The sequence below is a fragment of the Erinaceus europaeus genome, chromosome 21 (genome assembly GCF_950295315.1).
Source record: "Erinaceus europaeus chromosome 21, mEriEur2.1, whole genome shotgun sequence".
In the NCBI taxonomy this organism is placed as follows: domain Eukaryota; kingdom Metazoa; phylum Chordata; class Mammalia; order Eulipotyphla; family Erinaceidae; genus Erinaceus; species Erinaceus europaeus.
The window spans coordinates 5,075,648-5,103,541 of record NC_080182.1 but is presented as its reverse complement, the minus strand read 5'-3'; the positions used below and the strand labels follow the sequence as shown (position 1 = coordinate 5,103,541).

General features: G+C 55.2%; 1 protein-coding gene across 7 annotated transcripts in view; it reads left to right on the top strand.

The window, feature by feature from the left end:
• IQSEC1 (IQ motif and Sec7 domain ArfGEF 1) overlaps positions 1-27,894 on the top strand; it is a 236,619-nt gene that overhangs the window by 121,820 nt on the left and 86,905 nt on the right. The window contains exon 1 of one of the 7 annotated variants that reach the window (XM_060180317.1): positions 14,288-14,523. The exons of 5 other annotated variants lie outside the window; for them this stretch is intronic. In XM_060180317.1, coding sequence (XP_060036300.1) covers positions 14,456-14,523 — 68 coding nt within the window. In that variant the 5' untranslated portion in view covers positions 14,288-14,455. Of the gene's footprint in view, positions 1-14,287; positions 14,524-19,795; positions 19,857-27,894 lie in introns of those variants that run through there. One more of the 7 variants, XM_060180321.1, reaches the window with a different exon arrangement.

The following is a 27,894-nucleotide window of genomic DNA, read 5'->3' as shown; positions in this document are numbered from 1 at the left end:
CTGCTGGGACCCAGGGGCCGGGGATAGGGTGTGGCAGATGCTGGGCCTATGCCAGCACCCCCAACCTCAGGGTCCCCCACCCTGCGTCTACAGTCTCCAGCAGGGTTTGGAGTCTGGTTCCCTGAGGAGGATGAGGTCCTGCAGACCAGGCAGCCAGAGCCCCAGCCCAACCTCACTGTGTGGCTTTGCACAGGTCCACGCAGACCTGACTGGTGACACAGTGGCGTCTGGGGGCATGGGGAGATCTTGCAGCAGTGAGGAGGGACACAGGCCCCTGGAGCCTGGATATGGTTCACTCGTGGCCTTGCGATTAGGACTGGGGTCCCAAGTGCCACTTTTCCTGGGAAATGGTGTGTCCTGATTTCCCACGGGCAGTGCTGGGACTGAGCAGGGCTCTTCTCCAGCCAGTGGGCTTCCCCCAGGAGGGCAGGGGCTTCAGATAGGAAGTCCCTGAGCCTGGGTCGCCACCAGGAGCAAGGCTAGGCCAGCATCGAATCAGCACAGCTCAGAACCAGGTCCCCACCTGCCTGCCGCCCATGGTACAGGGCCCTGGGTTCCCATCCTGGCTACACGGCACAGAGAGCTGCTGTCTGAGGGCATGGTCTGCCACGGGAATATTGAGTGGGAATATTGACCCTGGCATCCCTACTTCTGCCAACACAGCGGTGTCCATGGGTGCTCAGAGCCACAACCAAGGAGCAGGATTGGTTGTGAGGGCTTCCTGGAAGAGGTAGCAGCACAACAGGCAGTGAAATGTCCCGAGGGGTTGGCTAGATCTGGAAAGTGAGGATGGTTATTCCAGATAAGGGGATATGCCTGACAGCTGTCAGTGGACAGGCTTGTTCAGGGGGTGGCAGAAAGGGACCCCAGGACAGGGCATAGGAGCTGAGTTCTCTTTTTAGAAAGATTTACTGACTTGCTTATTTAAGCATCTTAGGGCCTCTGCAGTAGCAGGGACTCAACCCTGCCACAGGCCCGCAAAGCACCGACTCTACCCACTGCTGCACCCAGGAAGGGTCTCTGGGGAGGGGCCTCACGGTCCACGTAATAGTGACTGGTTCAGCTCAGCCCCCAGGAGCCCTGTGGCCCTCGTCCACTACAGGGAGGGGTGCTGTTTTCTCAAGCCTCATTATACAGACAAGTGAAATAAAGCCCCCAAGGGGATCCCCAGTCTCCCCCCGCCGCAAGGGGAAAGAGTCCTCCCCACTAACAGGCCCTGACATGCAGGGGGGGAGAAAGAGAGCACAAAGATAACAGCAGCATGAAGAAGGTCCCAGGGAGAAATCCAAGAAGGCTTCCTGCAGGAGGTGGCCTGAGTGGGAGAGGGCCCTGGTTAGAAGGCCAGCACAACAAATGGATGGAGGCAGGAGCTACTATGGCATGAGTTAAGGTGGTCAGAAGTGAGGCTGAGGATGTGGGGGTCATGTTGGGGGCAGGTCAGGCTCCTGACCTGGACCTGCCAGGGTGCTCGGAAAGCCAGCGCCCCGTGCGGAGAGGAGGGGTGCTATACTTGGTAGGGAGTTGAGAGACAGGGCTGTCCCAAACCCCCCCCACACACACGCACACACACACACACACACACACACACACACGTTGCCATATTCCTTGTCTGAAGCAGCGACCCTAAACTTAAGAGCTATGAATGGGGTGTTTTGCAGACAATGTGTAATTAGCCACTTCTAAACACAGGGTGTGCCCAGCTCCCTTGAAGCTGTTAATTATTCTTCATTAGAGAACTTACATTCATGCGAAATGATCCTGCAGCCCTGCCAGGATGGGGGCTGGGGGCGGAGCACGCCGGCTGACTTCCAGGAGGTGGCACAGGACAGGCTGAGTTGGGGGGGGGGTGCTTCTGCACTCCTTAGGAGGATGGAGACCCCCGGTCTCTCCGATTTGGCCCAAGGTCTTTGTGAGAGGGCAAAGGACCCCCAGCCCCAGCCCTGCAGTCCCGGACTTGAGGGCTCTCCCATTGACGCAAGAGTTCAAGTGCAAAGAAGGCATAGGAGTGGAGCCTGGCTTCAGGAGACTGTGAGTGGTGTGGTGTGTGCCTCTGAGGGACACCCTCAAATCCTGACCTGGGCCCCAACTTCCCTCCCCAGCTGAACCTGAGCAGAGCAACCCCCCCTTCAGTGTGTATATTTTCCAGGATAACACAAAAGATTATTGTATGTGTTTAAAATGTAAGGATATAATGTCATTATTTTATTTTACTTTATTTTATTTATTTTTTATTGCCACCAGGGTTATCACTGGGGCTTGTTGCTAGCACTACAGTTGCCCCCCCTTTTTTTTGCTTTTTACTTTAGTTTTATTTGACAGGACAAAGAGAAATTTAGAGGGGAAGGGGAGATAGAGAGGAGGAGATAGAAAGAAACCTGCTTCACCGCTCATGAAGCATCCCCTGGCAAGTGCGAAGAAGGGGCTGGAACCCAGATCCTTGTGCATGGTGATACGTGTGCTGACTGAGTGTGCCACCGCCTGGTCCCGACATTATTTTGTTATAGGAGAATACACCTAACATAAAGTTAATCTTTTAGGAGAGAGAGGGAGTGGGAGGGAGAGAGAGGCCAAAGCACTCTGGCACATGGGGCTGAACTGGGAACCTCAGACCTTCGAGTTCAACACTCCAGCAACCGAGCCACCTCCTCAGCCACGGGCTGGGCACTTTAATGGTCTCTCAAGTGCACAGTTCAGGGTCCCAGACACTTGATGTGGTTGTGTGACAGTTCCTGCCAGCCTTCACCCATCCCCAGCTCCTGTCAAATGAGCTTTCTCCTACTTCCTGTCTCCACAAACCTCTGGTGTGTGATATGCAGGAGATCAAACTCAAAGCCCAGGCTTGCAAGTCCTGCATGTGACCTGCTGAACTCCCCTCCCGGGCCATACAAGGTACTCCCTTTTCAAGGCTGAGTAATATTCTAGCCTTTTGTTTCTCTGTTTATCCACCAGTACTCACCAGGGCAGCCCCCACTCCCTTGGCTGCATGGATGATGGACTGCGGACTTGGGCGTGTGAGCATCTCTTCAGGATAAAGGTGTTTTCCCTCAGTGTTACTGCCGCCAGTCATCTGTGTCTCCCTGTAGAGTCACACATCACTTGACGATGTTTGTCAGTCCCAGCAGACTCTGCCAGGCAGCCTCAGTGTGTGATGTCTCTCCCGACTGGGGTTCTGTGAGTGCTCTCTATGGTGGTCACATGGCAGCAATGGCAAGGTTGTCTCAGGCGGGTCTCTCAGGACAGGTCCCCCCCCACACACACACACACTGCTAAGTTAGGCATGGTTACATAGGTCTATTTTCTCTGATGTATAGTATTCCCTGCACCAATCTGCCCTGGTTCAGATATCCATCTTGCCAATGATGTGGCAGGCTTCCCTTCATGGTGCTACAGGTAGTGGTACAGCATCCTGGAGGGCACCGTGAAAGCCAGAAGCAGTAAGGAGGGGAAGGGTGAGAGGAGGTGAGGAGAATGCTGGGGATGTCGTGGGCTTCCCCCCTAGCTCTGCTCAGCCCTGGCCCGCACAGATATTGTTCCCTCGGTCAGTGTAGTTCTAGGTCCTCCGCTGTAAGGGATTTTCCCTTCCTCCCTTCCTTCCTTCCTTCCTTCCTTCCTCCCTCCCTTCCTTTCTCCTTCATTTCTTCTTCTTCCTCCTCCTCCTCTACTTCCTTCTCCCTCCTTCTCCTCCTCTTTTTCTTCTCCTTCCCATCCTCCTCCTCCTTCTTGCCTTTACTTTCATTTAATTAATCAACAATTTTTTTTATTTATTAATGAGAAAGGTAGAAGAGAGAAAGAACCAGACATCACTCTGGCACATGTGTTACTGGGGATTGAACTCAGGACCTCTTGCTTTATCCAATGCACCACCTCTCAGACCCCTCTTTATTTTTTCAAGTTGAACTATGAAGTCTTATTTTATTATTGCAAATTTATTTATTCATGAACATGAGACACACACACACAGAGAGAGAGGGAGAGAGAGAGAGAACCTGCGCATCACTGGCACATGCAGTGTTAGGAATCAAACTCAGGACCTCATGGTTGCGGATGCTCCAATCATGGTCTCACCTCCCAGGCCACTTTCTCTTTTATTAAAAAAATATATATTATCTTTATTTACTGGATAGAGACCATCAGAAATCAAGAGGGAAGGAGGAGATAGAGAGGGAAAGAAACAGAGAGACACCTGCAGCCCTGCTTCACCACTTGCAAAGCTTTTCCCCCTACAGATGGGGACCAGAGGCTTGACCCCGGGTCCTTGCACATGGTATTATGTGTGTTCAACCAGGTGCATCACTGCCCAGCCCCTCCCAGGCCACTTTCTCCACCTGCCATCTGTTGATCTGGGGAGAGACTAGAACAGCTCTCAGCTCTGGTGGGCAAGGTGCTAGATGGTGCCTTGGGCCTCAGGCACGCAAGTCCTGTGATGTGTCGCTGAGCCACCTCCCAGGTCCCTTGAGGGAGTGTCACGGGCATCTGGGACTCTGCGCTCACGCTCACGCTCACGCACACGCACACGCACACGCACACAAACACACTGACTTGGAAGCCTCCCCTGAGCCTGCTGGGACCCTGCTGCCTGCTCTCAGCTTGTGTGTGTGTGGCGGGGGGGGGGGGGGTGCAGCTCTCACCCTGCACTTCTGCTAGAAGCCCCTGGGGCCAGGTGGGTCAGAAACTTGAGAGCTCACCCTGTAGAGCATGAGGCCCCAGGTTTGAGCCCTAGCGCCACACAGGGGCACCACTAACTGCACCAGGCAAGTTCCTTGGGTGGCGGGACGGAGCTAGGATGTCTCTTTCTGTCTCTGTGCCACTCCCTCCCTCTCTGCTTTCTCTTTCGCTCTCTCTCTAAAACAAAGAATGGAAAGACTGAGCTTTGAGCCACTCAACAGTGGGCATCAGCAGGCCGTGGGAGTTTGGGCGACAGGGCAGACTTGGGGTCAGGCTGGGGGACCTCAATCTGACTTGTCAAGTGGTGTCTCCACCAACCCCCACGATGGCTTGTGAATCCATCCTGAGTTCCCTCCAGGTTCAGAGCAGGAGATGCAAAGCTGGCAGGCCTGGGCCTCTGCCTGAGGGCACAGAGGAGGCTGGACCCCAGCCGGATGGCTCGCCTGGTCCAGCAAGCGCCTGAGCATGTGTGTGAGGCCCTGGGTTTGAGGCCTGGCACCAGAGGGGAGCACCACAGGTGGCACTAGGTGACCTCCAGGGGTGGTGAGTCAGGGTTGTGCTCGTCTCCTCTGCCTCCTCTTTCTTCCTCCTCTTCCTCCTCCTCTTCCCATTCATCTTCTCCTCCTCCTCCTTCTCTCTCCCTTTCCTCCCCATTCTCCCTCTCCCTCTCTCTCTCCCCCTCTCTATCTATCTCTCAAAATAGAAGAATGAGAAAGTTTGGGGGCCAGGCAGTGACTCACCTAGCTGAGTGCACACAGTGCCACGTGCAAGGACCCAGCTTTGAGTCCCAACTCCCCACCTACAGGGGAGATGCTTCATGAGCAGTGAAGCAGGTCTGCAGGTGTCTCTCTTTCTCTCTCCCTCCCTATCTCCCTCTCCCCTCTCCATTTCTGTCTGTCCTATCAAATAAGATAGAAAGAAAAGAAAAGAGAAGAAAAGAGAAGAGAAGTAAAAAGTGGCCCACACTGAGCCCCAGAGATAACCATGCTGGCAATATATTTTAATAATAAATAAAAGAATGAGGAAGTTGACCCCAGAGAAGGCGGTTTTGTAGCGGCTCACACATGCCCCTTAGGAGAGGGGGAGTGCAGAAGGAGGTTGGGGTGGGGGGAGATTGGTGGCTAGCCTGGTAGGGTATACACTTTACCTTGGGCAAGGATCCAGGTTTGAGTCCCCAGCACCGCGTGGGAGCACCACACTACAGTACCAATCACAGCTTGGAAAACACTATTAGGAGTCAAAAATCAAAGCTTAAAAACTCTGTAGGCCAGGATGGGAGAGGTAGCATGGTGGTGACACAAAGTCTCTCCTGCCGTGGTGCTGGCTTGAGTCTAGGCCCCAGTGGCTGGGCCAGAGGCTGCAGAGCTCTGTAACCTGAAGGAGAAAGTGGCCACTGTCTGCAGAGGCGCCGGAGGGCAGGTGTGTTGGCCAATGCCAGCCTCCTGCTTGGCACCGTGATGGTGTCAGCGCGTGTCCTTAGTGTTGGGGTAAAGGCCCTCCAGGGTCTTGAGGAAGAAGTACATGGGGGGCAGAGAACAGGCTCAAGTCTCGGGGGGCAGGTACCAGGTGGGGGTGCTGGGTGAGTGCTGGTGAGGGTTTTTGATGCTCTTCCTGCCACTTTCCTGCAAGTATGAAATGTGCCTGTGATAGAAAGGAGGAAAGGGGTTGCTGAGGGATGACGGCACAGGCTCATGCTCAGTCATTAAGCTCTCAGCCTTCTCCTCCGTGAGGCCTCCCTGATCTCTCCCCTCAACTCAATTCCTCCCCACCACCACTACCCCCCCCCACAAACATAGTTTTCTTGACCATATCATCCCGCCAATGTAAGAAGGTATTTCTTCCATTTGCTTACTTTATCCCACCAAATGCCTTTTTTTTTTTTTTTTTGAGGGAGGAATCTGCTCACCCGTGACACATAGCAGGTGCTCAGTTAAATGTCTGTAGACACAGGTTTGATGGGTTGGCAGCCTAAAGTCTTGACCTACCTGGCTCCCTGCCCTGTACAGACTTGCCATGTCCCACCCCAGTTTCCTCATCTGAACCCCAACTCTGAAGCTCCTGGAGTCCGTGATGCCTCGGATGGCCCCAAACTGCTACAGACACTCAGAGACACGCAGATACTGCAGACATTCTGGGTCCAAGTAAGCCCTCTCTGCTGCAGGCTGGGGTGAATCTACCCACACCTCTGCCTCTGCTCTTTCCCCACAGGGGTTGGGTAGGGGAGCAGGAGATGGTGGGCCTTGCCTAAGCAGGTGCAGCTGGCCTACCTGTGCCCAGCTCTCTGACTGCCAGCCTTTTTTTTTTTTTTTTTTTTTTTGTAACAAAGACAGGGCAGGTTTGAAGCCCGGGCCCTTGGCAGGAAACAGTATCTGCTTGAAACTGAATAACATTGTCTTGTTTTCATGGTAACCTTCTACTTACAGCAAATGATACCAGTTTTCCACTTGGGGGGGTGGGATATAAAGTTTCCTTTTGAAATAGACGCATTCAGGGCAAAAACATCTTACTGTAATTCGGGTTTTGTGCATTGCTTGGGGGGGTTTTTATTTTGTTTGTTTGTTTTTAACTGTTGGTCACTGCAAACTTAAAACCACATTTGGAAACAGAGACTGTCCCCTCAGCTGCCCAGGGTGAGTTGGGTCCTGCACAGTCAGCCAGCCCAGCTATATCTGCTCCGCTCATCGCATGAGGGCTTCTGTCAGCTTTCCCAGGGGCCTTTTCCTTCCTTCCTTCCTTCCTTCCCCCTCCCTCCCTCTCCTTCTTCTTTCACTTCTTTCTTTCACTTCTTTCTTTTCCTCCCTCCCTTCCATCATTTCATTCTCTCCCCCCTCCCTCCCCTTCCTTCCATCCTTCCTTTTTTCTTTTTTTTTTTTTTTTTTGCCTCCAGGGTTATTGCTAGTGCTGGGTGCCTGCACCATGAATCGACCGCTCCTGGAGGCCATTTCCCCCATTTTGTTACCCTTGTTGTTACCCTTGTTGTTGTCATTATTATTGTTGTAATTGCTGTTGTCGTTGTTGGATAGGATAGAGAGAAATGGAGAGAGGAGGGGAAGACAGAGGGGGAGAGAAAGACAGACACCTGCAGACCTGCTTCACCACTTGTGAGGTGACCTCCCTGCAGGTGGGGAGCCGGGGCTTCAAACTGGGATCCTTATGCCGGTCCCTGCGCTTTGCACCATGTGCGCTTAACCCGCTGAGCTACCGCCCGACCCCCCCCTTCCTTCCTGTTTATTGTGGTGCCAGGGCACATACCCAGGCCCTCAAGCATGTGTTCAGCCACTGAGCTCACTCCCCAGGCCAAATGTTTTGCAATCTTTTATGAGACAGAAGAGACCGAAGCCCCACGGCAAAACTCATGGGATTCTGCTTGTCTCCGCCCTTGGCACCGGGATCAAATCCAGGGCCTCATGAATGCAAGACAGGAGCCGCACAGCTGCGCCACCTCCTCCCCACAGCTCCCTCCCTCCCACGGCCTCCTTCTCAGATTGTGTTGTGGTTGATGTGTTCACATTGGGGTCTGAGTGAGCCCCACCTACTGCACAGCTGTCAGCCTCCTCCACCTGGAAGCACCCAGTATCTTCCAAGCTCAGTCTAACAGAGAAGCCAGGCTGTTTGAACCTGCCCCTCGGTCTCCCTTAGTTCCTGCTCCCTGGGACTTGGCTCACACAGCAGGGTAGGGGCATGCCCACAGCACCTCCCTCGCAAACCCTAAGTACAGTGCCAGTGGGGGTTGGGGCATGGCAGAACAGAACAGAACTGTGATGTCTCTTTTAGATCTCTAAATGACAAAAAAAAAAAAAAAAAGGAAAGAAATTGAGCTAGGAGGGGGCTAGGAGATAGCTCACCTGGTAGAGTGCACACTTTGCCACTCATAAATGTAAAACATTAATCCCCTAATAAAGAAATTTTAAAAAAGGCCTGGGTTCTAGTCCCTGGTCATCACATGAGAGCCCCGGCAGGGGGAGAGCTTTGCATGCCGTAAAGCAGGACTTAGGTGTCTCTCCTCTCTGTGTCCCACTCTCCCTCTATCTAAAAAGAAAATAGTAATAATCTACTGGGAGTGGAGGAGTCATGCAGACTTGGAACTCCAAGGGTAACCCTGGGGGCAAAGAGAAAGAAAACGAGTGCAGGGCAGACAGCATCATGGTTCTGCAAACTGACTCTCATGCCTGAGGCTTCCAAGTCCCAGGTTCAATCCCCTGCACCACCATCAGCCAGGGCTGAACAGTGCTCTGGCAAAAAATAAACACAAAGAAACTGAGCAGGGAAGCCACCTAGAAGTTTATGCGTGAGTGAGGCACAGAGTTAATTCCCCAGTGCTGAAATAAGAGGAAGAGGAGGAGGAGGAGGAGGAGGAGGAGGAGGAGGAGGAGGAGGAGGAAGGGGGCAGGAGAAATCTGATGATACTGCAGTTTTTCAGGCTAGTCGATAGGCCAGGCTGAGCATGGAGCTGGGCTGCCCACAGGTGGGAAACCACGGAGAAGTTTCTGGAAGGGCCCTGCCCTGGGCAGGTGAGGCCCTGGCTCTGGGTGAAACACACACACAGCTGCCTCCCTGCCACACTGCTTCAGCCACAGTGATCTCTGGGGTTCCATGCCTGTGTGGCCCCACTGTCCCTGGTGGTCATTTCTCCTCTTTTTCTTTCTTTAAAATAAATAAATAAAGTAAAAACAAAAGGTTCCTTGCTCAGAAAACACCCAGACTAGACTCTGTGCCGAGCATTGTTTATAGTCACAGCCCTCCAGGGATGACATGGGACAGCCACACAGCGCAGCCCCCTCAGAGTGGGCCCTGGGAGGAGGTTGTGAACAGGATGTTATTGCCACCTCCAGCACTAGGACTGGGCCCCCTGTGGCAGATGGGGTGCAGACCCTGGTCCCCAATTCCAGAGGGGAGCAGACCCTGGAGGACTGAACACCACTGTGACAGCCAGTGTCGGTCCCTCCCCTCTGGGGCTCCATCTGTCCCACAGTCAAGCCAGCTGGGGCCAGGTCCCAGGTGGCAGCCACCAGAGCAGGGCCGGTGAGACGTCCTGGGGCGGGCCTGGCCCTATCCTGTTTTCTCTCAGTGGCAAAGCTTGATAAGATCAGGCAATTGTCTTCAAGCTTCCTGCCCGTCCCCCCTTGGTTCTGAGGAGGGGTGGGCAGCTGTCACACAGGGACCCTGGGTCCACCTCAGGCAGGCCATGCCCCTCCCCTAGCCTTCAGTTTTCTTCTCTGCAAAGCACAAAGGGGAGGGGGCGGGGGGGGGCTTCACTGAACGCAGTGCGGCCCACTAGTCCACCCAGCAAGTATTGGCAGCTCCTCCTCTGGGCCAGGTGCCATGCTGGGGACCAAGGATGCTGCAGGGGATTCCTCCTACTTTGGTGTCTTCAGGCCTCCAGGACTTGCAGAGAGCCCACAGGCCTCCCTGGAGCTGGACCAATCGTGAGAGGTTTCCTGGAGGAAATGGAAGCACAGTCAGTTTTGATGAGAAGGAACAAGGTACAAAATGTGGCCACCTGTGCTTTATTTGGCCTGCGTGGGGTTGAGCCACCTGGCTTTTTCTCTCTGTTTTCCGCTGGCTGCTTTTAAAGCTTTGTTTCATTTCCATTGATTCACAGCACTGCATCATTCTGGAGGGAGAGGGGAGAGTTTCACACGGTGCCCACCACCAAAGTTCCCATCAATTTTCAATTTGTTTTATTGCAAACATCGAAAACCCCAAGTGATTTTCTGGTCAGAGAGAGCTGGGGCCCTCACTCCTCCCGAGCAACAGTTGTCCCCTGAGACCTGGCACGACCCCAACCAGTCTGTCCCCTCTGATTGTCCCTAGGTCCCCACCACCACCTGCAAAACTTCTGTCCACTCAGTTACTCAGTCTAGAAACCCAGGGGTCATCTGCAGCCCTCTCACCCCCGCCCGACTTCTCCCTCTCCTCTGAGGATCTTTCTAGAAGCCAGCTTCCAGGCCACCAGCTATTTCCATGTTTCCAGCAACAGCTCCTCCCTGTCCTGCTTCTGCCCTGGTTCCTCACCGCACCCCAGTCTGGGAGCTTAGAGGCTGACCCTGTCTCTCTCTCTCTCCCTCCCTCCCTCCCTCCCTCCCTCTCCCTCTCCTTCTCCCTCTCCTTCTCCCTTTCCCTCTCTCCTCCCCATCTTTTCCTCTCCTTTCAAGTTCTCTCTGTCTCTATCCAAAAATAAATATAATAAAATAACATTTAAAAAAATGAATAGAGGGGATCGGGCGGTAGCATAGCGGGTTAAGCCCACACGGTGCAAAGCTCAAGGACCAGCGTAAGGATCTAGGTTCGATCCCCCAGCTCCCCATCTGCATGGGGTCACAAGCAGTGAAGCTGGTCTGCAGGTGTCTGTCTTTCTCTCCCCTCTGTCTTCCCTTCCTCTCTCGATTTCTCTCTGTCTTATCCAACAACAGTAACAGCAATAACAACTAATAATAGCCACAACAACAGTAAAAACAAGGGGGCAACAAAAAGGGGGGAAGCCTCCAGGAGCAATGGATTTGTAATGCAAGCACCGAGCGCCAGTGATAACCCTGGAGGCAAAAAAAAAAAAAAAAAAGAATAGAAAGAGAGAGAGATGGAGGGAAGTCAGTCAGGAATGTAGCTCAGTGGTAAAGCACATACTTTGCACATGTGAGACCCTGGGTTCAAGCCCTGGCACACCCACCAAAAGCATGCCTATGAGAGAAGAATGTGAGGTCTGAAACCTAGCCCATGGGGGTGACTGGAAACTGTGTGCTCAGAACCATGCTGACCCCTCTGCTCTGTGGGGACAGACACAGCCAGCACGTCTGCAGAGTGGGTGCCGGGTGGGCTCCTGGGGGGAGGGGGGCAAGAAGGCTGGGAGGGGAGCTGGTCACCAGGAGTTATATATTTTCTCTCCCCCACACCCCCCTTTTTTTTTCTTTGTGCCTCCAGGGTCATCACTGGGGCTCAGTGCCAACATTATGAATCCACTGCTCCTGGAAGCCATTTTTTTCCATTTTATTGTATCTGACAGAGAGAAATTGAGAGATGAGGGAGAGATAGAGAGGGAGAGAGAAAGAAAAACACCTGCAGACCTACTTCACCACTTATGAAGCTTCTCCCCTACAGGCAGGGAGCCAGAGGCTGGACCCTGGACCCTTGTACTATATGCACTTAGCTGGGTGTGCCACTGGCTGCTGCATAGATCTCCCTTTGTCTGCTTTGTGACTTTGTTGCTGGGTCTCCCTCTCCCGTGCCCCCCACCCCCAGGCTTCAAGCCCTCAAGTGGATCCTTGCTCCCAGGAAGGTGAGCACACTCTCTGTTGAGTGGATGAAGGAACAAACACACGGATAAGTGGCTTCCTCGCAGAAGTAGCCTTGGAGTTGACCTTGAGGGAAACATGTTAGTTCCCAGTGGAAAACAGTGGGTCCTTAGGGTGTGCACATGCACAGTACTGGCTGGGCTTCCACCCCAGGCTAGCGTTAGGGGGGAGGCCTCAGCCCAGAGGGCAGGGCTCACACCTGGGGCAGACCCAGGAGAGGTACAGCCTGGCAGGCAGCACAGGGGCCTGGGGCAGAGGCAGGGGCAGGGAGAGGGAGAGGGAGAGGGAGAGGGAGAGGGAGAGGGAGAGGGAGAGGGAGAGGGAGAAGAAGCATGGGATTCACCAGGGAGATAATAGAATGGGAACAGGGGCAGTGGTGCAAGGTGATGGATGGATGGATGGATGGATGGATGGATGGATGGATGGATGGATGGATGGGAGGATGGGAGGATGGTAGATAGATGATAGAATAGAAACAGGAGTGGGGGTGTAGGATGATGAATGGATGGATGGGCAGATGGAGGAGAGTGGGGTGCAAGTTGATGAGTGGATGGGCAGACAATGGATGGGTGGATGGGTGAATAGATAGTGGGTGATTGGGAGGAAGGATGAATAGGATGTGGATCTAAAGCTGGATGAAGGGAATGCATCGATGATTAGGAGGGGAGAGGGGGACTGGTGAAATTGTGTGAATGGATGAGGGAGTCTGTGGCTGTGAGAGGGAGGTGAGTGGATGGAAGTGTTAGGCAGAGCCTCCATCCCCAAAGGCGCTGAGGAAGCCCTTGCATGGCCGGCTCATTCTAGCATGAGGAGGTGAGGCCAGTGTGACGAGGGAGGGAGAGAGGGAGGCTGTGTCCTGGGCAGAGTTCTCACAGGGCAGAAGCCACCTGGGGAAGGGGTGAGCTTCCTGCCTCTGGGGGTGTGGTAGCTGAGGGGGGCAGCCACCTCCGGAGTGAAGCAGCTGCTGTGACGAGGAGAGAGAATTTGGAAACCCAAGTCCCCCCCAAAGAAGCTGTTGTGTCTGTTGAGGCCCCTCTTGCTTTCAGAAAGACCTTTCTGGCAGCCAGGGCGGTGATGCCATTTGTCGGGTGCCAGGCTTGCACACGTGAGGCCCCGTGTTTGATCCTCTGTATCATGTGTGCCAAGCGACACTTTGGTTCTCTTGCTCTTTGCCGTACTCTCATGCTTATAGATAAAGCATTTACTCAGTTATTTCCCATCTGGGGGAATGGGCTGAGACCATGGAGGGAGTCCCCAGCCTACACCCACTAGGCAGGACACAGGGCCAGACATAGCTGTAACCTAAAAACCAGGGTCCCTCCTGGCTGCCGGGGCAGACAATGCCTGTTCCATGTGGCCGGACATCCTGTGGGTAGAGTAGCCCTGGAGGCCCCCTGATGTGGTGGGCAGGCAGCTAGACCTGGTGCACCTGCCCTCGGGGAGGGTGGCTTCCTGGGTGGGGACGTGGGTGGGAGAAGCCTGTGAGCACAGCCCTCAAGCGCTGAGTCACCACCCCTTGGGGGCTCTGCCTGGGAAGCCCCAGCTGCCTGCCCTGGACTGGGCCTGAGAACAGATGGGGGGGCAGGAACTTGGGGGGGGGCTCCAGCCAGAGACTGAGTATAGAAGTGCCCCTGCCCCAGCCCCAGCACCATGCTGCTCAGAGGAACCCCAGCCCCTCAGCCCACCTCCACACGGAGCTCAGGTGGGTAAGCTCCAGAGCCAGGTGGTCGGGGATCAAATCCCACTTCCTGGGCCTGCAGCCTCCCCAACTGTGACTCGGTTTCCTTACATGTGATACAGAGCCCATGATGAACTAGGAGAATTGGGGAGTTAGATTACCCCTGTGGGAGGTAGAGACCAAAGCCCAGGGCTAGGAGGGGTCATGAGGAGTTGTGGCCACACGCAGTCTTCTGGGTCCCCCACAAGCCAGCGACCCAGCCAGGACTGGCACTCTGTCTCCTCAGCCAACAGAGGCCCTGGGGCCAGCCACACTCCCAGGAGGAGAGGAGACCCTGAACTTTCCCAGCTGACTTTCTGTCCACCCTGAGCTGCTTCCTCCAGGCTGGGGCTGGGCAGCCCCTTCTGCACTGGGCGGAGGAGAGGGTGGTGTTGGGTTTAGGTCTCCAGGGAACAAGGAGCTGGAGGATGTGGCCCGCCCTCGCCTCCCCGCCCACCTCCCTCCAGCAGTCTTGGCCCAGAGCAGCCTGTGGACACTGGCCGCCTCACGGGCAGGGGACGCCCCTCGCTCCCGCCCGCCCGGTGACTCACTGCTCCCCTGGCCCACCGCCACCGCTGTCTCCTGGCAGGGGCGGGCCTGTGCCTGACCGACGGGAGCGAGGGGCTGGTGGGGACAGACAGCCTGCCTGGTGGCCCGGGAGGGAGCCCGCCTTCCCCGGGCCGGCACAGGGGCCTCTGCCTCATGAAGAAGGAAGTGAGTTGAGAGGCAGTGAGGAGAGGCAAGTGGGTGGGAGGGCCTGGCCCAGGGTCCCTGGGCCCCAGGCATGAAAGGTGACGGTGGCGCGGTGTGGAGCCTCATGTGGAAGTACTGCATCTCTGTGCGGACCCTCAGGTAGGGTGTGGGTGAGGGCCCAGTGCTCTGGGCCAGCTTGTACCCATGGGGGAATCTGGCAGGAGCCAGCAGATCGGGTGGGCATGAGGGCCAGCAGAGCACACTGGTACCGAGCATGGCCCTGTGACCTTAGCCCTGTCCCCTGGCCTCTCTAAGCCTGGGAGATAGGGCTCACCCTTGGACTGTTGAGAGGACTGTGTGCAGGGGCTCGAACCCAGGGTCTCAAATATGCAAAGCCACAACCCTGGCTGCAGCAGGGGACTTTCACATGACTGTCCACAACAGACAAACTGAGAGGTCAGCTCAGACGGACATCAGGGTGGTCAGGGTTAGGCTGACTCTGGTCTTCCCTGCCCTGAGAAAGCGCCTGGCTGCTCTGTGCCCCCCACGCCCCCACACCCCAGACCTTAGAGGATTACTGGGGGATGAAATGAGGTAATACATGCATCATGAGCAGGGCTGCTGGGGGCGGAGCCCTGGCTCAGATCTGACGGCTGCTGTCACTGCTCTCCCCACCCAGCACAGATGGGGAGGTGGGTCCTAACTAGCTGTGTGGTGGAGGGAGTGGACATAGGTGAGAGGCGGGGGGGGGGGGGGGGGGGTCCTTGCCCCCAGGGAAGGCGCCCTACCCCCTCCAGCCCCAAGTCAGGGCTGGTCCCATCTCAGCCACTGCTGAGAATTCAGAGCAGCTGACCTCTGCCTCCTCCACTGTAAGAGGTGGGGTGGGCTGGGTAGAGCCAGGATTGGGGGTGTGGGGGGAGGCAGCAGCCACCTATTTTTAGAAAGGATTATTTAGATAATACCTAAGGGTGTGTGTGTGTGTGTGTGTGTGTGTGTGTGTGTGTGTGTGCATGCATGTGCAGTTTTTAAACTTCAAAGGAGAGGGGGCCAGGCAGTGACACACCCAGTTGAATGCACACGTTACCCAGGTTCAAGCCCCTGATCCCCACCTGCACGGGGGAAGCTTCCTGAGCGTTTAAGGAGTTTAAGGAGTGCTGCTGGTCGTCTCTCTCCCTATCTCCTCCTCCCTTCTCAATTTCTCTCTGTCACTATCGAAAAAGGATTGGCCAGAGGGAGCAGTGGATTTGTAGTGCTGGCACCGAATCTAAGCGATAACCCTGGTAGCCATACAAAAAAAAAAAAAAAAGTGAATAAACTTTAAAAAGGAGAGGTCTTTTAAAGGGGAAGGATTAGAAAACCCTTCTTTCTTCCCACGTCACTGCCTCGTTTCTAACCTCTATCAACCTTCCTTCCTTCCCAAAGTATTGGCCAATACCTACAATCAAGCCATGAAAATCTTCACAGGGCCAAAAGGTTAAAAGCCACAGTGAAGCCTTAGTGTGTGTGCGTGTGCGTGTGCGTGTGTGTGTGTGTGTGTGTGTGCTGCCAGGCAGGTCCTGGGGTCCCCTGATGTTGAGGGGAGTCTTGCCTGGCTTCCTGGAAGCCAGAGCAAAAGATGAAACCCAGCCACCCCGCTCTGCCACCATAACCAAAGCCTTCATTCCAGAGGTTGTGGTTGACTGTGCTGTGGGGTGAGGGTGCCTGGGAACCTAGGTGTCGGCCTGGGCGGGGACGGGGGGGGGGTGTGTGTCTGGGAACCCCCAGCCGGGGTGTAAAGGGTGTGACTTGGAGGCTGTGCCCGGCAGGCGGGTCTCCAGGCTGTGGCTGGTGCCTCTTGTGTTGTTTCCTCCATCCACACTGGATGTTCCCGTTCCCTCTGTGGTTTCCGGGGATCAGTGCTCTGGAAACCTCAGGACTGTGCATCCTCCCCAGCGGATGCGAAAGGCTCAGCTCAGCTGCAAGGGGGAGTTGGGGGGTAGCCACCGAACCCTGTCAGGTCCTCCTCTGGCCTCCAGGCCTGCCAGGGTCCTCCAGGGTGCTGGTGGGCAAACCTGGACTCTGAGTGGCTGTGCCGGGGGCAGCTTGGGTGAATAACCTTGGTAGCTATACAAAAAAAAAAAAAAAAAAGTGAGTAAACTTAAAGAAGGAGAGAAGGAGAGGTCTTTTAAAGGGAGAAGGATTAGAAAACCCTTCTTTCTTCCCAGGTCACTGCCTGGTTTCTAGCCTCTATCAACCTTCCTTCCTTGTCTTTTTCCTTCTTTCTTTCCTTCCCAAAGTATTGGCCACACAGTTCATAAGCGAAACCTGCAATCAAGCCATGAAGACCTCTGCAGGGCCGCCGAAAGGCTAAAAGCCACAGTGAAGCCTTAGTGTGTGTGTGTGTGTGTGTGTGTGTGTGTCTATGTGTGTGATCTGGCCCCAGACCTTCACTTCACTTAGTGCTTGTGTGTATAGGGCACCCCTCCGCTCAGCTGGGGAGGGCAGGGCTCTGGAGCATATGTGTAACTCTCTGGCCCCCTGCCCCCACCTTGTGGGGGACCTCCAAAAATTCTAAGCCACTCCAGAGTCGGACAAAGACAGACAGACAGCAAGTCCTCCGAGAGGCCTGAGTCAGCAGGTCTGCCTCCCCAGCGGGCGGCGGCCACAGCACAAATTGGAGGGTTTGATGGGACATGACAGTGCATAGTTTCCCGCTTGCGTCTTCCATTCCCTCCGAGGTGCCTGTCGACCCTGGCGGGGTCCCACTCACATCTGGAAAAGTGTGTGGGGTGTGGGAGCAGGCTGGGTGGCCAGGCCTGGCCCGCTGCCCAGGGGCTCCAAAGCCAGGGTGTGGGGCAGGGTCTCCAGCCAGAGGACTGCTTGAGGACCGTTTGGGGACGGAGCAGAGCTGGGACCGGTAGGCTGGGAGCTGTGTGGCTGGGTGGACAGCCAGGCCTCTCTGAGCCCCTTTCCACTCGGGGGAGCAGGCAAGGCAGTGCCAGCTGCATGGGCCTTGGGGGGCCTTCCAGCAGGGGGGTCTGTGCTGTGCCAGGCTCCATCCTCAAGCCTCAAGTGTGGGCGGTGGGGAAGCAGATCAGTGAGGGGTGGGCTCAGCCCCTTTCTGCTGCACAGGCAACATTCAGGGTGGCTTTGTGATGACCACATCTGGGCCTGGGGGCTGGGCGGGTAGCAGCTGGTGGCCTGGTCACTCCTGGACCCTTTGACCCTGCAAGCTTGCTAATCCTCAGCCTCTGAGCTTGGGCTGGCAGGTCAGAAAATCACTTTTGCATCTGGTGCTGTTTGCAGGAAGGAGCAATGGTTCTGTATCTTGAAGGGTCATTGGGGTCTTTGAGGGGGGGCCACATGGGACCTGGGGGTGGGGCAGAAAGGGGTGTGCTGACCCTGCCCCCAGACCTGCCCCTACTGCTGTGCATCTGGAGAGGAGAGCAGGGCTCAGCTGGCAGCCAGGTTCCAGAAGCTTCCAGGGGGCTTAAAAGACAATTAGTCACCTGCTGCTCCTCAGTGGGGCTGTGCTCTGGGGGGACTGAGGCTCAGACCCAAGTCAGGCCCAGCCCACAGCTGTAATGCAGGAGATTCCGTCCCTCGTGGAGACAGTACCTTTCTCCTCATGCTGACCCCCCCAGGGTCCCCCCACACACTTTGGGCCCCCAGCTTCTGCCTCCCCAGTTCCTTCTTCCAGACACTCCCAGGCTGTCCCTGTCTCTCCGGGGTAAGTGTAGAGCAGGGTCTCATCCTAAGGACTGGGCAGGGCAGGGCCACTGCAGAGGCTTCTAGAGGCTATGTAGCCCCTTCACACATGGGGCTCAGCACAGGCCTGCCCTCCTCTCCCCTGTCTGTTCCCTGGCTCAAACCCAGGGCTTCACGTCTGTGAGAATCCACCTCCCTGGCTCAGTATCTTTCTATGTTTTGAGAAAGAGAGGAGTGAGAGGGAGAAACACGGCATCGAGGCTCCACCACGCATAGAGCCCCTTGGTGCTGTCTATGGCGCTGGTGTCGAACCCAGGGCCTCACACACAGAAAGCAGGTGGTCTCCTGGCTGAGCCACCACCTGGGACCCCCTGAAACACATGCTCCGTGGGCAGGTTTGCTGGAAAGTGGATTATATCTCAATGAAACTGTTGTTATTGTTTTTTAAGTATTTACTTTTTAAAAAGATTTTCCTTCTTTTAATATTTATTTTTAATTTCATAGGGCAGAGAGAAATTGAGGAGGGGGAGACTCCTGCAGCCCTGCTTCACTGCTTTTAAAGCTTCCCCCCTGCAGTTGAGGAGTGGGGCTTGAGCCTGAGTCCTCATGCATGATAACATATGGGCTCAACCAAATGCACAACTCCCTTGCCCCTTGTTTTTTGTTTGTTTGTTTAAGATACAAGGAAGGGCTAGGGAGACAGCATAATGGTTATGCAAACACACTCATGCCTAAGGATCCAAAGTCCCAGATTTAGTTCCCAGCACCGCCATAAGCCAGAGCTGAACAGTTCTCTGGTTAATTAAAAATAAAGTCAACTTAAATTAAAAACACAAAGAAAAAGAACACTGGCCTTGCATTCAGCTTCCGTAGAAGGATCCAGGCAGAGGACACAGTAGGTGCAAAGGCCCTCAGGCAGGAACCGCCTGCCAGGGATGTGAGAAAGGAGGACTGTGTGGGGCACAAGGGCCTCCTGAGGACTGGAGGCTCGGTGGGTGAGGAAGCAGGACAGTGGCCCAGTGTACTTTCTGTTTCTAGTTGATGGTCTGCTGTGGGGAAATAAGACCTTTTAGGTCTGGTGGGGGTGAGGTGGGGGAGAGGCCATCAGGGGTGGGACCACCTCCTAGAAGCCAAGTGGTGGTTGGTGCCCCTAGGCGACAGGTTGGTACAGCTGGTACAGAGAGGGCTGAGCTGGCTGCCTGGAGGAGGCACTTGGGTGTGGCCCCAGAGATTGGGGGAAGCTAGGCAGAGGTTCAGGGGGAAGAAGGCTATGGAGGGGGCCGCCCTTGGGTGAGGGGGGGTGGTGCAGAGCCCACAGGTGGTCCTGAGGCCCCCTGTACTGCCCCTGCCACCGTTCCACTCACCCCCAGAGCTGCTGTTAGATAAATGGGGCAGTCCCGCTCAGGGCCTGCCGCCTCTGCTCTTTCCTCCCTCCCTGAGTGGAAGCTCCCGAGCGACCAGGCCCCAGCCCTGAGCTCTGCACGGAGCTTCCAGGAAACGTAAGTGGCCCCGAAAGGCAAGGCGATTGGCCGCCAGGGAGCTGTATTATTCATTGAGCCGCGCCTCCAGGCCTGCTAGCTGGCCATGCCCGTGGCCAGACCTCCAGAGAGCCCCGGAAGGGTCTAGGGTAGGGCAGGCGGGGCCCAGGGTGCTGGGCACCCAAGTCCCAGGGCGTGGCCTCCTGATGCTGCCCTGCTGGGGGAGGAAGTGCACCCGCCCTGCCTGGGGAGGCCCACACAGAGTCTGTCTCCAGGTCGGTGAGGAGGCCGGGGCTCCGGGAAGGCCTCCCCCCCTCCCCTGAGACTGTGAGTACTGGCCACCTGGCCTGGGGTCCCGAAGGGGTCATGCCGCCTGAGAAACCCAGGAACCACAGGAACCCCAGGTGTTTCCCCTACAGCTGCAGGAGGGACCGCACCCCCCACATCAGGCCAGCCAGGACCTGGGGGAGGGGCATTCAGTAGGTTGGTTCTCTGCCCAGGGCCCTCCTTGAAGGTGGATGTGAGACAACACACATTTTACAGCTGGGTGAACTGAGGCTGCAGAAATCACACAGTTGCCCAGGACCCCAGGCACATAGTAGGGCAGTTTCTACCTGCCTGGGGCACTTGGGGTTCAGAGCAGGAGAAGAAACGTCTTGGGGTTCCATCTGTCCATCCACTATCTGCGAGGTTCCACTCCCTCGGGGAATCCCCTTTAGAGGACTGAGAGCTCCGGGCCACCTGCCCTCCAGGAACGTCCCCACCCACCCTGCTTCCCCATATAACCTCAGCAGCCCTGAGAGGGGGGTGCGGTCACCCGGGTTGGGGGGTGCGGCTTACCTCAGTGTGAGGTGGTTGATTGGGGGCTCCATGATGGCCCATCTTCATATCTGTGCCTCTCTTCTTGGAGGAGGAGGGTCCCCTGCGGCCCCATGGTGACCTGCTTTACCTGGCTTCAGGGCACACTGTGGGGGGCTGCTGGCCAGAGGCCACCACCATTGACCAGGGCAGAGGAAAAGCCTCTCAGCCGAGACAGACAGAGCAGGCCTCTGAGGACAGGCAAAAGGAGCGTGACCTGGTGTCAGGACAGCCGGGCTCTGGGAACCTCCACCAAGCCCTTAGCCCTTCCCTGCTGGGGACTGCACGTCCTCACCTGTGAACCAGCTGGGCCCAAGCCCATCGTTGGTCAGTCACACAGAAACTGCTTGCTTAGCACCCACTGGGTGCCACACACCGTTGTGTCTCTTGGGGAGACGAGAGTGGTCAGCAAGCTAGCTACAAAGGCAGGAGAGTGTAGACAGCAAGGGGGAAGACCCCCCAGCATGGTGTCCATGGGGACACGGCGCCCGCAGGTGCCCACATACCAGAGCCTTGATTCCATGGGCATCGGCGCTCAGGACAAAGCAAAGTTTCAAAAAGAAGAACTGGGAGGGTCGGGAGCTGACTTAGAGAGCAAGTGGCAAGGAGGAAGGACAGAGTCATTTTGAGTCTGGGGGTGCGGGGGAGGTGGGGGGAGGCTGAGCTTTACTGTCTGTAACGGGGGTGGGTGTTTGTGGGATTATCCAAGGCCACTCTTGCTTCTCCGCCTTCTGCACATGCCCAGTGCAGGGTCCCACTAGGAGGGGTGCTCCCAGCTGGTGTTAGGGAGATCCCTGGTCCTTAATCACCGAATTTCTGGGCCCCCCCCCCAGGGGCCTTAAGGACATGGCCATGGGACCCCCAATAAGCCCCACAGGGTTCCAGCTTTGCACCCTCCCCTGTGCAAGCCGGGTCAGGCCGTAGCCTTCCCTGGGCCTCACCTGTGCAGATGTGGACCCTGTCTCCCTGCCCCCAAGCCCAGAGCTGAAGTGACTGGGAACCCCAGCCTTTGAAAGTGGGATCCCTGCTCTGATCTGTGTGAGGCCAGGCAGGTGAGGAGGATGGGCTGGAGGGTGTGTCCAGGCAGGCCAGAAGGAGGTGTCCTGGGCCTTAACTCCCTGGCTCCTCAGTTCATTGGACCACTGGGAGGACGGTGTCAGCAACCTGTCTTGTGGTGACCTAAGCTGCAGCAAGGTGAGAGATCCTGGGCCAGCCAGTGTGGTCCTGAGCTGTCCCCGGTAAGGGAGGCACCCGCCCCCTGAGACCTGACTGAGTGAGGACACTGAGTACCAGCCTCCTGCCTTGCCTCAGCTTGTCAGTGACAGAAAGTCCCTGTGACACTGGCTTCAGGGGCCAGGAGAGTGTACACTTCACTGTGCACTAGGACTAGGGTTCGAGCCCCTGTCACCAGATGGGAGCATCATAGCAGCAGAGGAAGCTTCACGGAAGGTCGAGCAGCGCTGTGGTACCTCTCCTCTATGTCTCTCTCTAGCCGAAATTAACAATCCACCGGGAGCAGTGGAGCCTCACAGACTGACTCCTGGCTTGCACACAGATGAAATAGATTAAATAGGCAGGTGTCAGCAGAAAGGGGGACTGTTGACTCGGGACCGGAAGGCCACAGGATCACTGGTGTCAGGAGGGGCTGGCTCCAGGGGTCCCAGGCTACCTCTCACCTCCTCTCTCCTGGCTTCATTTCAAGTCAGGCCTTACCCACATGGGGTCCCTTTCTCTCTGCCTGGCAGTGGGGCACACCCCCTTGCCCTGCCCAGAACAACGCTCCTGTGTTGTCAGGACTGGAGTATGTTGCTCCAAGGCCCTTGGGTGTTGGAGGAGGAGAGTCAGAGTGCACAGGGGATTGACTTCCCCAAAGGCTTCCTGGAGGAAGTGTCAGCAGAGCTGGATTGTGAGGCTGAGGGCCAGTCAGCCTGGGGAGCAGGGGCTGAGGTCTGAGGGTCTGTCCTAGGGCTGGTGTTGGCTCCATGCCCACACACAGTGGGTCTGCCTGGCTGTTCTGTGTTCTTGCTCTGCACAGGGGTGCAGGGCCAGCCTGGATGTGAGGTGCCCCAGCTCCGGGGCTGAGGGACAAAAGGGGGTGAGCACGTCACACTCCTACTATGTGCCTGTGATTGTCCTCAGGGCGCCTGATTCTAGCCATTCTGCAGCCCTTAAGAGCCCCCACCCTGTCTCCCTGCAGACTGGGGGGAACTCAGTGTACACCCATGGGCCAGGACAGGAGAGCTGTCTCCATGGAGAGGTAGCTGGGCCCCGCCCACAGCAGGGACAGTGGGGGAGAAGTGACCACACTCAGAACAGCTCTGTGTTGAAACACCTTCCCAGCAGGCTAACCACCAGATTCCTGTCACACCGGAAGCCAAGGCGTGAACCTGAAACCTGCCGCCTGGGCCTTAGGGTGTGATGGTAAGCAGCCAGGTGCGAGCTGGAGCCCCGGCCCATACAGTGCAGGGGACCAGGGGGGTGGGGTGGCAAGGTCCACTTGCTCTCCAGCAACCCGGGGAGGTCAGCTGGTTTTGTGCTTTATAGGGAAGCTTTTCCATGAATTGACTGAGACTGGGGGATAGGAGCGGCAGGAGATCACTCACCCAGTAGAACCTTACCATGCTCGACGTCCCAGGTCTGAGCCCTGGCACCACACGGGAGCCCTGTGGCCGCACCAGGGCAGGCTCTATGCATGGTAGAGTCACAGAACGGTGTGCCTCTCCCTCTCTTTCTGGCTCTGAAAGTAAGAGAATGAAAATGTCTGCCTGGGAGAAGTGGAGTCATGCATGGATGGGGGCCCATCAACCACAAAGAGGAGGAGGCTGAGTCCAGAGTATTTTATGTGGTGTAGGGAATTGAACTTGCGGCTCTCTGTAGGCAAGGCATGTGCTCTGCTGCTGAGCCTCCTCCCCAAGCTATGAATCTTTCTAATTAGTGGTTGGCAGGATCATAAGATAATAGGGGCACACTTTCACACCACCCCCCCACCACCACCAGAGTTCTGTGAGCTCCCACCACAGTAACCATCCTAGATCTCCAAGATCTTAGCTATGAGTTGACTATATATGTGTGTGTGTGTTTTCTTTTTTTCAAGCTCATGTGTTTCAGTTCTCTATACTCCACTTACGAGTGAGTTCATCCCATGGTTGTCCTTCCTTCTATCCTCTTATAAAGCAAAATAGCACCTGACTTCTTCTGGTGTTCTCCATAATCGCTTCCCACTTCGCGACGGGGCATAAACAAAGGTTTCTGGTCACAGAAGTTCCAGGACCCAGTGGATTTGGGGTTCAGAGCCCTCTAGTCATTTTCCTTAAACATGTCCCCCTCTGGGAATGTGGACCAAGATTCTTTGTTGGGGCTCACAAGGTGGGAGTTCTGGCTTCTGTAATTGCTTCTCCACTGGACATGGACATTGACAGGTGGATCCATAACCCCAGCCTGTTTCTATCTTTTTTCTAGTAGAGTAGGGCTCTGGAGAGGTGAAAGTTCAGGACACACTGGTGAGGTGGTCTGCCCAGGGAAGTCAGGAAGGAATCATAGTTGTACCCGCAACTTGGTGGATGAAAAGTAGTAAAGCTCTAAAGCAAGACACCTCTAGGTGCCGGCAACGGTGGGCCACTCTGGGGACCTGAAACCAGGTCATGGCCCTGACACCTGCCTGGGGTCACAGCAAGGCAGCTGCCCATCTGGGGCTGGGACTTGAGTCACTAGATGTCCCTGTGTGGGGACAAACAAGGCCAGGGTGTGCTGTAGCTCCCGCTGCCTCAGTTTCCCCTTTGTACGCCCAGCTAGTGGGTGGGATGGCCTCTGACCTGGTGTGATACCATAGGGAGGCCGTCCCCCCCCCCCAACCTGGATCCCCTGGCTGAAAAAGAGAAGTGAGGAGTGGCTGCTTCCTTCTCTGCCTGCCCCCTACTATGGCTCTGGGCCAGAGGCTGGCCCCCTCCCTGTGACCACTTCCTCCGGAAATTCCCCCGGAAGTGGCCCCATGCTGGAGCCTACAGAGGAGCCCAGCCTCCAGGCCCAGGAACCTCAGGCCTGGCTCCCCAGATCCCCTCAATTAGAAACAATGGTGTGTGTGTGTGAGTGTGTGTGCGTCTGTGTGTGAGTGTGTGTGTGTGTGTGTGTGTGTGTGTGTGTGTGTGTGAGTGTGTGTGCGTGTGTGTGCGTGTGTGTGAGTGTGTGTGCGTGTGTGTGAGTGTGTGTGTGCGCGTGCGCACATGTGTGTGCATGTGTGTGAGTGTGTGTGCGCGTGTGCGCGCGCGTGTGTGAGTGCGTGTGTGTGCACGTGTGCGTGTGTGTGTGTGAGTGTGCGTGTGTGTGAGTGTGTGTGTGTGCGTGTGCGTGAGTGTGTGTGCGTGTGTGTGTGCGTGCGTGCATGCGCGTGTGTGTGCGTGCGTGTGTGTGCATGTGCGTGTGTGCGTGTGTGTGTGTGTGTGTGTGTGTGCGTGTTTACACTGTTGTGCCCAGACACTGCTGTTTAGATAATAGTCCTGAGAAATTAGAAGTTATTTTGTCATTCCCATCTTTTCCCCCCTTTGCTGCTCCGGCTTCCTGCCTGCTCAATTCCACTGCTCCCAGCAGACTATATATAGCCGATAAAAAACAGAGACAGAGAAAGAGTGGGGAGACACCACAGCACTGCTTCACGACTCCTACAGTCTCCCCTTTGCATGGTGATCCCAGATGGTGGTAAGGGGCTTGGACCTGAGCCCTCACACTTGCTCAGGTGCAAGCTCTACCAGATGAGCTTTCACCTGGCCCTTCCAAGCAGAGACCTGAACAAGCCCCAGGGCAGGGTTGTGGCACAGATCAGGGCAAGGTGCCAGCCAGCAAGGCTGTGTCAGACCTCAGAGCTGCCTGGTGTCCCACCCGCCACCCCACCTGCACCCTCATATCCAGGCCACTCAGCTGAATCCCCTCCTCCAGCCTTTGAGTGAGCTGACTGCAGTTCTGGCTCCAGCGCTTCCTACCCAAAGGCCCTGGGTCCTGGTGCATCTCTCTCTCTCTCTCTCTCTCTCTCTCTCTCTCTCTTTTTCCAGAAGACAGGGCCTTGTGCATGTGTCATCTCATGCCTCTCGGGATTTTTTTTTTCCCACTGAGAGAGAGAGAGAGAGAGGAGCCGACATCTCCCATGTGGTGCCAGGGTTTGAACCTGGACCAGGTACATGACAAGGCATCCACCCTACTCACTGAACTATCCTCTGGCCCTCTTCTCTCCCCTCCCCTCCTCTTCCCTTCCCTCCCTTCCTCCTCCTCTCCTCCTCCTCTCTCTCTCTCTCTCTCTCTCTCTTCCATGCATCAAGAGGAGATGAATTCAGGGCCTTGGGTACACACAGTAATGCCAAGAAGTCTTCCAGCCCCCATTTTCCATTACTATTACTGTTACAGCATTGCCATGAAAGACTGAGGAGAGGGGGATATTCAGACAGAAAAGAGAGAGACGACATAGCTCTGCTCCACTATGCACAGTCCTGCCCCAGCTGCCATCCATGCAAGGACTCAAACCCAGGACTCTACCAGTCTGATTTGGAACTTCTACTGGCTCTGCGTCTGCTGAGATGATTCACTGTAAGCCTACTGGAAATTCAGAGCTGTGGGACTAGCACGGGCAGAGTGGCTTCCTGGGAGTGAAATTCACAGAGAGAGAGAGAGACAGAACTGCACCTGAAGAGTTTGTGCCCCTGGATCAAATTGTACCTTCAGTCCCACTTGCTTAAGAAAACAGAAGGCAATCATTTCAGCCTTGGACTTAAGCCAGACTGGGCTTTCTGCTTGATCCCTAACATCCATCAGAGTACTGCTTCAGACAACCTCCCTGCCCACTCCCCACCCTCATGGCTCCCCTGTGTCCATCTTGGTTTTTGGCCTCAACTCTGGCCCTCCCCCCTCCTAGGCCCTGAACCACTCGAATGCCGGTGACACCTACCTCCAGCCTCCCACCCCTCTCCTGTCCAGCACTATGGAAGATGCCAATGTCTTAGATGGACCCGAGATCTGGTCTATTGAGAAACTCTACCTTTTTTGTGTGTCTGTGACATGGTGCTGCACCCACATAGCCTGTGTCCTCACGGTCCTGTTCCCCATCCCTGCCCCCAGCAGTTCTCAGCTATGTGCGAACACAAGTTTGGGGGCAACTCAGAGTGGTTTAAAGATTCACAGCCAGGGAGTCAGCGGTAGCACAGCGGGTTAAGCGCATGTGGCGGCGTAAGGATCCCAGTTCAAGCCCCCCCCCCCCAGCTCCCCTCCTGCAGGGAAGTCGCTTCACAGGCGGTGAAGCAAGTCTGCAGGTGTCTATCTTTTTCTCCCCCTCTCTGTCTTCCTCTCCTCTCTCCATTTCTCTCTGTTCTGTCTGACAATGACGACATCAATAACAACAATAATAATAACTACAACAATGGAAAACAAGGGCAACAATAGGGAAAATAAGTAAATATAAAAAAAAATTTTTTTAAAGCCACAGCCCACCTGTGCTAAGTATGAAGATACACAGGCCTTGGGTGGGTCAGATTGATGTGATAAACAATTCATTGTATTTATGTGTCTTTTCAGCTTGGGAGCTGCTCTCTGCCCTAGTCCTGCTTTCAGCTCTGTTCTCCTCTCACCATTCTCCCAGATTCTAGTTCTAGTCCACTTTCATGTTACTTATCAAACTAAAGCAAAGAGTACTAAAGTCTGGGCTCTAGGGACATAGCCAAAATAGATACCCTAGCCCCTCCCTCCCTTCCTTCCTTCCTTCCTTCCTTCCTTCCTCCCTTCTTTCTTCCTTTCTTTCTTTCATTCATCTTTTATTAGTGATTTAATATTAATTTACAAAATTATAAGATAACAGGGGTCTAATTCCACACAGCTTCCACTACCAGAGCTCTGTGTCTCCATTCCCTCCACTGTAAACTGCAGTAGTCCTCCCAAGGTCACAGATATGGGTTCACTTTGTATCTATCGCTACTTTTTTTTTTTTTTTTTTTTTTGCCACCAGTGTTATCACTGAGGCTTGGTGCTAACACAACAAATTCATCGCTTCTGGTGGCCTTTTTTTTTTTCTTATTTCCTTTTCTATTTTATTTGACAGGACAGAGAGAAATTAAGAGAGAAGATGAGAGAGAAAGACACCTGCAAACTTGCCTCACTGCTTGTGAAGCTTTCCCTAGTGCAGATGGGGAGCAGGGACTCGAAGCTGGGTCCTTTCACATGGTGATATGTGCACTGAAGTGAGTGTGTCACTGCCTGGCCCCCCATCTACCACTATCTATCTATATCTGTATCTATATACCTTTTGCCCATTTTCCTGTGGTCCTGCCTTCACTTCCTTTCTAAGTCATACCTACACCTAACCACCTCCATGCAGCCTCCTTTTTCCTCTTCTCCCTCAAATAAGAGAAACAGTGCCTGGCTTCCTCTGGTGTTTTTCAGATGTGCCTCCCTTTCAGTGATGGTGTAAAAATAAAATCTCTGTTGACAAATGCTTCAGGTCCTGGTGGAATTGGGGCTCCGAGCCCTTTGGTCT